Source organism: Electrona antarctica (genome assembly GCF_951216825.1).
Source record: "Electrona antarctica genome assembly, contig: scaffold_303, whole genome shotgun sequence".
Lineage (NCBI taxonomy): Eukaryota > Metazoa > Chordata > Actinopteri > Myctophiformes > Myctophidae > Electrona > Electrona antarctica.
This window is the reverse complement of record NW_027637857.1, coordinates 34018-44500: the sequence shown is the minus strand read 5'-3', so window position 1 is coordinate 44500 and position 10483 is coordinate 34018. Positions and strand designations below refer to the sequence as shown.

At 45.1% G+C, this 10483-nt stretch overlaps 1 protein-coding gene across 1 annotated transcript; it reads left to right on the top strand.

The window, feature by feature from the left end:
* Positions 1 to 1028: 1028 nt before the first annotated feature.
* Positions 1029 to 9782, top strand: LOC306918606 (PH domain leucine-rich repeat-containing protein phosphatase 2-like; the record flags this gene model as incomplete). Its single annotated transcript, XM_079531498.1, has 7 exons — positions 1029 to 1196; positions 3341 to 3534; positions 3984 to 4218; positions 4826 to 5369; positions 5863 to 6095; positions 6982 to 7236; positions 8056 to 9782. 7 exons carry the CDS (start codon positions 1029 to 1031, stop codon positions 8383 to 8385), a joined length of 1959 nt encoding a protein of 652 aa, XP_079387624.1. The 3' UTR covers positions 8386 to 9782.
* Positions 9783 to 10483: the final 701 nt, after the last annotated feature.

Sequence of the window (10483 nt, the reverse complement as noted above, 5' to 3'; positions counted from 1 at the left end):
ACCAGCTACACTGGCATTTAAACACATTCATATTGTAACTGTTGCCACTATAGGTGATATAGTTTGCTTTATTCCTAAAAGCTCCAAGTTCATAATGAAGAAGTTCATAATTAAGTCACATTTACGTTTAAAACATTATTTCATGTATTTGTGTCAAGTTGTTGTAATGCTTTTATTTTGAAGAGTCAAAGTCATGTTCCGTGTCTCGTTTGGTCTGCTCATATAAATTGGGTACACAGGTTTTTTGTGTAAGCAATCAAGCCACAAGCAGCAAGCAGCAGCAGGGTGCAGCAGCTCCGTTTGCACTGGTCACACAAAGAGACTAAGTTACAAGAAAGGTTATAAGGACCTAAGACTGAAGAGATTCCCTTCTTTGTTATTTGCACGCAGCCAACAAGGTATTTGTTGTCTGTATTTTACTTTGGTAAAATGTTTGCATCTACATGCTGTGCATGTCATGTCGTATTTATGTTAATTGTAATGTGCTTGTTTTATTGTATTGTTTATAGTTTTCACGGTGAATTTGGAGGATCCACAAGTCTTCAAATAAATCAGTTTCAAGGAAACCACTTGTGTCTGTCTGTGCTCGGAGGAGTTACACATATAATATGACAGCACCACACACACACAGAGGCATTGCCTACAACACATTAAAACACTCAAACATTCCAGGTGACTAAAATGTGACTAAATGAAAACTATTCAAGGGACTGAAATGAGTTTGCTGCCAAAAACACAACACTGCATGAAGTCACCTCCGTTCTTTATTTCCCCAGAGAGCAGCTTGTAGGTCTGCTATTTTTGAAAAATCGTGAAAATGCGGCTCAAATCTTTGAGGTGCGTGTGTGTGTGTGTGTGTGTGTGTGTGTGTGTGCGCGCACGCGCACATGTGTGTGTGTGCGCGCACGCGCACATGTGTGTGTGTGCGCGCGTGTAAATGGTGCATTTATATAGCGCCTTTATCCAAGGCGCTTTACATAGATTGTGCATTACATTCACCCATTCATACACCGATTTCGGCGGAAGCCATGCAAGGTACCAACCAGCACATCGGGAGCAATTTGGGGTTCCGTGTCTTGCCCAAGGACACTTCGACATGTAGACAGGAGGAGCCGGGATTCCAACCGCCGACCCATGGATCATTGGACGACCTGCTCTACCGCCTGAGCCACAGCCGCCCCATACGCCGCGCGTATGTGTGTCAAGACATTTTATTAGCAACTACACACCTGTTGCAAGGTCCCCTTTTGGTGTTTTAAACGTTTACTGGGGACCCCCTGGAAATCCCACAAGGGCCCCTGGTGGTCCACGGACCCTGAATTGAGAAGCACTGGTATACATTCTAAACATTTGTATTCAGTCAGCTTTTATAAATGTAATTTTAAACGTGAAAACAGACTGTTGCGTGCTGCTGTCTGGTCGTGTGCTTCAAACCACTGTGATGCCGCATTAAACTACTTTTACTGGGGACCCCCTGGACAACCCCCAAGGGCCCCTGGGGGTCACCGGACCCCGAATTGAGAAGCACTGGCATACATTCTAAGCATTTATGCTCAGTTAGCTTTTATAAATGTCACTTTAAACGTGAAAACAGACTGCGCTGCTGTCTAGTCGTGTTCAAACCATTGTGATGTTGCATTACCTACGTTTACTGGTGACCCCCTGGACAACCTCCAATGGCCCCTGGGGGTCACCGGACCCCGAATTGAGAAGCACTGGCATACATTCTAAGCATTTATGCTCAGTTAGCTTTCATAAATGTCACTTTAAACGTGAAAACAGACTGCACTGCTGTCTAGTCGTGTTCAAACCATTGTGATGTTGCATTACCTACGTTTACTGGGGACCCCCTGGAAATCCCCCAAGGGCCCCAGGGGGTCCACGGACCCCGAATTGAGAAGCACTGGTATACATTCTAAACATTTGTATTCAGTCAGCTTTTATAAATGTCATTTTAAACGTGAAAACAGACTGCGTTGCTGTCTAGTCATGTGCAAACCATTGTGATGTTGCATTACCTACGTTTACTGGGGACCCCCTGGAAATCCCCCAAGGGCCCCTGGGGGTCACCGGACCCCGAATTGAGACGCACTGGCATGCATTCTAAGCATTTATGCTCAGTTAGCTTTTATAAATGTCATTTTAAACGTGAAAACAGACTGCGCTGCTGTGTGTTCAAACCATTGTGATGTTGCATTACCTACGTTTACTGGGGACCCCCTGGAAAACCCCCAAGGGCCCCTGGGGGTCACCGGACCCCGAATTGAGAAGCACTGGCATACATTCTAAGCATTTATGCTCAGTTAGCTTTTATAAATGTCACTTTAAACGTGAAAACAGACTGCGCTGCTGTCTAGTCGTGTTCAAACCATTGTGATGATGCATTACCTACGTTTACTGGGGACCCCCTGGACAACCCCCAAGGGCCCCTGGGGGTCACCGGACCCCAAATTGAGAAGCACTGGCATACATTCTAAGCATTTATGCTCAGTTAGCTTTTATAAATGTCACTTTAAACGTGAAAACAGACTGCGCTGCTGTCTAGTCGTGTTCAAACCATTGTGATGTTGCATTACCTACGTTTACTGGGGACCCCCTGGACAACCCCCAAGGGCCCCTGGGGGTCACCGGACCCCGAATTCAGAAGCACTGGTATACATTCTAAACAATTGTATTCAGTCAGCTTTTATAAATTACATTTTAAACGTGAAAACGTCTCTTGTTATAGACATTATAGTTGTAGTTAAAGTACACAGTGTGAATGGCCCTTAACATAACACCAATGCTGAATAGTACTAGGGAGAACATGATAGTATCCGTCCATAGACTGGCCTCTGGTGACCAGATAGGAGCATTACTGCATCTACATTAAGGACAAGTATACAGCCTACTGTACATCCTCAGGGTTCATTGATATAATCTCTGTCTAAAATAGCAGATCTACAAGCTCGGTAGCGCGGCACCGATTGCCGCGCTACGAGCTTGTAGGTCTGCTATTTTTGGGGGCCACTGTCTGTCTGTCTGTCTGTCTAAAATAGCAGACCTACAAGCTCGTAGCGCGGCACCGATTGCCGCGCTACGAGCTTGTAGGTCTGCTATTTTTGAAAAATCGTGAAAATATTTATTTCAGAAAACTGGAGGATTTAGAAGATTTTTTTTTAAATTTTGAGGTCAGGCCTAAATGGGTTAAAGTATGTTTTGTATGAATAATCTAAATCTCCAAAGTCACTTGTAAGTTGTAACTAAAGCTGTCAAATAATTGTAGTGGAGTAAAAAGTACAATATTTGCCTCAGAGTTGTTCATGTATGTGTTAATGTGTGTGTGCTGTGTTGTGGACAGGTTGTGTCTGTGCTGGTAGTGGATCGTTTTGGGGACAGCGGCGTAGAGGCAGCTTATGGCATCTTTGACGGTGACCGCAATGAGGAAGTGCCTCGACTACTGCAGTGCACCATGGGAGATGTGCTATCCGAGGAATTACAGCACTCCAGTGTGGACAGCGTGTACATGTGCAATACCTTTCTCACCTCACACAGGTTGGATTATCTAATAAATACACTGGTTCTCAGAGTAGGCTCCGGGGACCCGGGTTTCAGGGCATCCACAGCAAAATAAGGAACAGTGTTTAAATCTTAAACTTAAACCTATTTTAGTATTTGGCTATTTGAAAATAGACCATCTACAAGCTTACGTGTCGCAATGTGACATGTTGTGAGCTTGTAAATCTGCTATTTTCAATATACGGTGAAAATGGCCTGAGGCAAAATACATATCTATTGTGTCAATCTAATATATTGCGTAAATTTGAATTGAAAAACTATTTAGACGATATTTGCCATCAGTACATCAACAGTGTTTGCAATTAACAAACGGATCATTGTGCTGCCGCTGCTGTGTTGATTTATAGGTTGCGAACAGCTGCTTTAGGGCTCTGAAGCTTGTGTGTGTGTGTGTGTGTGTGTGTGTGTGTGTTTGTATGGTACAGGAAACTAGGCATGGCTGGGCAGAAGCTGGGAGCCTCTGCCCTGCTGTGTTACATCCACCACGAGCCTTTAGGGGAGCCAGGAGGCGTGTTCAGCCTGACCGTGGCTAACGTGGGCACCTGCCAGGCAGTGCTGTGCCGAGGCGGCCAGCCTCTAGTCCTCTCTAAGGTCCTCAGCCTGGAGAGCAGTGCCGAGGAGATGGAGAGGGTTAAACTAGCCAAAGCCATCATCACAGAGGTACTAGTTATTGCAAATTTCAAAAATAGTGAAGATAGCTCATCTACAAGCTCACAGCGCATCGCGATGCAACTTGTAGATCAGCTATTACAACTCTGTGCCAATCAATAGCACACTTTCCTGACCTCTGACCACGGCATTGCACCATTTGTAAGATATTGATTCTAATTAGAAGTTGTGTAGTGATTTTTACAGTGTACCGAATGACTATACATAACCAGCCAGCTTCATTACAAGAGTTTAGTAATCTCATCAAGGCTCAACTCATAATACACTCATAATATTATGAGTTTTGCACTTTATGCTCCTCTCTTTTCTCTATCTTCACTGCAATGAGGAGCCTTTAGGCACAACCAAGTTTTTCACCCACCTTACTTGTAATGTGATGTGACAATAAAGATTGATTCTGATTCTGACTAATAAGTTGCCTATAAATGTTTTTTGAGGATAGAAAAATCACACGTCTTCTTGAGACATTATGAAAATATTGACTGGTTGGAAACTCTTTATACTTTTCCAGATGCAACACTTCAGGATGAAACCCTACATGTACTAGACTGTGTTCTACTCATGTTTACATGTTCATCTCTGTTCTTAATGTTTGCAGGACAACAAGGTGAGCGGAGTGACGTGTTGCTCGCGCCTGCTGGGCTGCTCTTATCTCTCTCCGTGGGTGCTGCCCAAGCCCTGGGTGCACACCGAGCCCCTCTGTCCCCAAGACCAGTTCCTGATCCTGGGCAACCGGGCGCTGTTCCAGAGGGTCTCCTACCACGAGGCCGTGCGTACCGTTCAGACCGTGCGCGACCCGCGCGCCGCCGCCAAGAAGCTCTGCTCCCTGGCCCAGAGCTACGGCTGCAAGGACAACATCGGCGCCGTGGTGGTGTCTCTGCACATCGGCGAGGACAGCTGCACCTGTGAGCCGCCGCTCTCTGCCGCCGGCACTGAGCCCCGAGGAGGGGGGGCGACCACGGCGTGCCCCACCACCGCCTTACCGGCCGCCGTGATGATGCTCGGCCCCGCCACTGCCGAGCCAGTCACTCCCTCGTGCAGCACCGCCGTCGTCGTGTCCGAGTTCAACAGCGAGACGTCGGCCTCCGAGGTGGGCAGCGAAGCAGGTTCCACTGCCTCCGATGAGCAAACCTCCTCACAAGGTTAGTAAAGTTTAGAATCCGTTTTTTTGAACGTTGTTTTACTTTTTTTCCTATGCACAGCTTTGTGTGTGTGTGTGTTTGTAGCACGGAATATGATGATTTGATTGGCTGAGCACGGAATGTGATGTATGATGATATATGATGGCAAGAGCGCCCCTCACTTCACACAAGTGTAATTTTGTATTTAGTTTTCACTTTTTTTGTTTTTCAATTTCAGTTAGTGTTTATAGTTCGTTTTTTAATTAGTTTTATGCTTTAGCTATTAAAAAATAGCAGATCTACAAGCTCATAGCGCGCCACCGAGTGGCGCGCTATGAACTTGTAGGTCTGCTATTTTTGAAAAATCGTAAAAATGCGGCACAAATCTTTGAATAGGTATATATTCTTTCAGAGCGAACGTTTTTTTTTTATTTCGACGTCAGGCCTAAATGGGTTAAAATGGGTGACATGCTCCTTCTTTAACCAGTGTATGATAGTAACCCTGCCTCCCCAGGCCCCGTGCACCGCCCAGAGAGACGCTGCAGCCTGCATCCCGCTGCCACCACCACGCTGTCTGGCGTCATGGTGCCCGGCTCGGCCGGGGCGGGGGGGCCTCACCCCGTCTTGTTCCAGCGGCAGCCCTCCAGTGCCACCTTCTCCAGTAACCACTCTGACAACGGGCTGGACAGCGACGACGAATTACCACTTGAAGGTGTGATCTCCAACGGCAGCAAGCTAGAGGTGGAGGTACTGTTGGACACTGGACTGATCCCAGAGTATTCTGTTGATCTCGTTACGACACTAGTTCAGTCAGACAACTCACGGAATAGATTTAACCAATATTTATTATGGAATGAGAATACAAGTGTGCATATGATATTTATCTTGGCGTTCGGCTCTGCTGCATTTTCTCCCTGCTCGGCACGATTAAGCACCAACATAAAACATTATCCCCCATGGGGAGCATAAATAACAGAGCCCACCGGTGGTGCTGGGAGCAAACATCACATAACAACCGGGAACCATAGCAGAAGGAAGGCAGGAAGAGCATGCAGACTAGTGAGCTTAAGTAGCCCGCCCAATTGGTCAGCTGACTGCCGCATCAGCGAATGACGTGTGGGACTTGCACACACTTATAAGGTGCTGCCAGACTTACTAAAGAGCCGTGCACGTTCTCGGCTGTGTGCAGCTTCTTTTTCCGGGTTTTCCAGGTTTTTAAAATAAGCTGCGCACAGCTTAAGACGTGCGCGGCTGTCGACCGTTTTGCGCTTAGGAGTGGAAACACTGATACACCCACATAGAAATTCAGCATGTTAACCCCTTGAGTATAGAATGCGCCTTTGAGCACGGCATGAACCCCCTCGAGTGTGACTGACTGAATTAACTCCGCAACCTACGTGTCATTTGTTTAAGCATAGCGTGGGATACTGTAATTACTGTGATTGGGTGTGTCTTGTTTTTGCGTAGTGCAGGTTACTGTAAAGGGTGTGCTGTCGTATGCTATCGTTCATTGTTGATGGCGTTTTAACCGGCATCAAAAATTGGATGCTTTAAGTTAACTGCTGGCCACTGAATTTCCCCTGCGGGATCGATAAAGGTCTGTCTGTCTGTCTGTCTGTCTTTATCTATCTAGGTTGACATCCATTGCTGTGCGTTCCAGCTGCGGTCTGGGCCCCCCGCCGTGAACCCCAAAGACGTTGACATGGAGCAGCGGGGTTGTGACTATCCCAACGGTAAGACGCGCAGGCAGACCAGCGTGGTGGTGTCTGCGACCAACGGCTGCCTCCTGGCCGTCTGCGGCCGAGAGATGTCGGACCTGAAGAAGTCACCGTCCACGTCCAGCCTCTTTGGCAAGAAGCTGTCCAACGGCTCCGTGGTTGCCCCTCAGGTAGCCCTGTCACAATTACCCAGTGGTGTGGGGGAAAGTACTCAAATGTTTTGCTTAAGTAAAAGTATCAATACTGCAATGTAGAACTGCTCCGTTACAAGTAAAAGTTCGGAATTCAAAATGTACTTTATTAAAAGTACGAAAGTATGCTCACTATGCAGAATGTCCCATTTCAAGTTTTCAAATGTATACAAATATTTTGAAAATAGCAGATCTAGAAGCTCACTCACTGTGAGTTTGTAGATCGGCTATTTTCAAATGGCCGAAATGTATAGAGCTGAAGTGTTTAATTAATATATGTTTTATAATAATAATCTAGTTATTGAAATAATTATAATAATATTCTTTTTAATAAAAAATAGTTTTCAAATGAATGTAAAAGTACAATATTTGCCTCTGTGATGTAGTGGAGTAGAAGTATTGGAAATTGGAAATTCCTCACCATTTTACTTAAGTAAAAGTAGGGTACTTTCGATCACATGATCTCCTCATCGCAAATTATTTGGGATGACAGACTTGTTTCCATTTCATCTGTATAAATTAGTCTGTGGAGAAATGCATCGCATCATGTGCTTATAATTTAGATCATCTATTTCCGCCATTTTTGAAAACTTTGGAAGTATTAAATGATCAAACAGAAAAGTAATTTTCTGTTACTAGGCAAACTGAAAAGACATTTTCAACTATATATGTATTTTTTATACTGTATTTTGATGCCAAAAACACTTAAATTGTTACTCGCATCAATGGATTATTTAGGGACAGATAAACATTTGATGGTCAACTAAACTGTCATCATGATGACAACCCTACCCTCAGGACAGCCATAACGCCATCGAGGTGGCCCTGGAGGCTCCCAAAAAGAAGTCGGGCTACTTCACTGCCCCGGCCCAGCAGGACCCAGAGGATCAACTGATTGTGCCCCCGAGTCTGGAGCAGGATGTCCGGGAGCAGCTGAGAGGCCAGACCCCTGTGGTCTTGGGTCCCCCGGTGCCGTCCACTCCCCCTTCCATTAGAGACCTGGTGTGGGACCACCCGCACCCTCCTGCTGCTCCCATGCTCCATCAGCACAACCACACCTCCATGCTGGCCCCCTCTGCAGGCCCCACTCGCATTCTACAGCAGGAGGTGTACGACACTGCCCTCTAGTAGGAGAGCCAGAGTAACGCACCAAATGCCATGGCAAAAGGAGGCAGAAAGGAGGTCTCTCTGTGGGATATTCAAATTGGAGTTGCCATTCAGACCAGACATGGTAGATGTGTTGTGACGTTTGACAGATGGAAAAGCGATTGATGTCCGTCAGCACGTCGTTCTAAGCTAGCGAGTTGTCTGAATGGGGTTGAATCTGGTGGAACTGTGTGAGCGGGGCGTCGGCGGCACAACTCGTGACAAGAGGTTGTGGAAAGAAATTCATGTTCCAAAGGACGAATAATAAGCCCCATGCCTGAACTGGAATACCTCATGAATTTAACATTGCAGAACACGTCAGCAACATTTCCCTTTACTCGGAAGGTCTAGCAATCAAATTGCTATCCTGAATTGGGATGATCACTCTAATGATCTCCTCTCGAGGGGTCCGTCCGGCGGTCTTTCAGGTCCAGGAGGAAAATCCCTGTGAAGAAAAGGTGAAAAAGTGCCTACTGCGGATGAATCAGCCCAGACCAGAGCGTGTTGACATTCCCAGCTGTAAGAGAAAAGCTACTGTGGGATTGTTCAACGATTCCATTCAGTAGGCCTATGTGGTGAACCCTATGTATAGGATGTGATCCATCTTCAAAATGTTTTGACGTTTTAACTAAGGCCTAATTCATGCGCTGTCGTGTGCAGAGAACGGCTGGGAATGGCAGGGAACGGCCGAGAATAGCAGGCCTTCATTAGCAGACCTTGTATGTCGGCTGTCCTCGACATGCGACACCGTCGTGCAACCAAGTATGAATCAGGCTTTAGTCTGTTGAATTTAGGCACTGGTTCACGTGGATGTTTCGCTAGAGAGGACATTCATTTTGAATTGTTGCCAAAAATAATTGTAAGAACTTAATTTTCATAACGGTGTAAAGCCAACACTGTAATTTGAGATGGTGTGTGATTAATTAATTAATGGATTATGTTGTATGGTCATCAGAGAATCAAATGAAGATCTAGGAAGTGTGGAAGAGTCATTTGAACAAAACAATTATCAAAGTACTGTACGCAATGAGGGCAAGGCTGGATTTATTTAGAGACATGTAAAATAAACATACTTTATATGTATGTACCGTATGTTATGAAATGTCAGTGTACTCTGCTGGTACATAGATGACAAATTCTAGTCAACACACACTGTTTTTGTTTCTCTTTTGAGGCTGCTACCCAAGTACCCATTGAAATTTGTTATCTCAACTAAAATAATCTTTAACGGGCGCATTCAGTTTGTTTGTGTGACAAACTAACTACAGCAGTGACAACTATGACAAGCCATAATTTATCTATCTCAGTGGGTCTTTTATTTTTTAAATTCTTTTGACTGTTTTACTGGCTAGCATATCATCTACAGATCCACAGCAAGTTAAACGTATGGTCTGTCGCTTGTTTTATGCAGGAAAGTGTTGTGTGGTAGGATCTGGTCCCTAGAGGTAGCATGACCCAAATGGGAGAATGCCAGTCCAGGACAATAGGTGGGTGTGATTGTTGTGTTGCTGTTGTTGTCTTAGAACAAACGACAGCATTCATAATAATTGGGACAGTCTATGTCTCCCACACAAGGTTTATTATGCCTTGTTTAAACCCATTAAAACCAGGAAAAGCATCCGTGTCATTTTAGATTTTAAACCCTTTAACCATTATTTTATACTTTGGCTATTCAAAAATAGCAGATATACAAGCTCATAGCACGTCACGTTGTGCCATGCTATGAGCTTGTAGATCTGCTATTTTTGAATCTGGAACATTTGTGCAAATCTTTGAATATATATATATTTTTTAAAGTGAACATTTTTAACTCAAATCTTTGCTTCTGGGGGTCCCTGGAACAAAATATTTTGAGATGGGTGTCCGCGGCCCAAATTCATATAATTTGGGGGGTCCTTGACATGAAAAGGTTTGAGAACCAATAACATAGAAACTAGGATTTAGAACAGTGGTTCCAAAAGTGGGGTCCGGGGACCCCCAGGGGTCCTTGAGGGAGTTCAAGGGGGTTCCCATCTAAATGATGGTTTGGAACCATCATCAATTCTAAAGGTACTGCATCCTCTGCTGCCGTGTGTTTGCC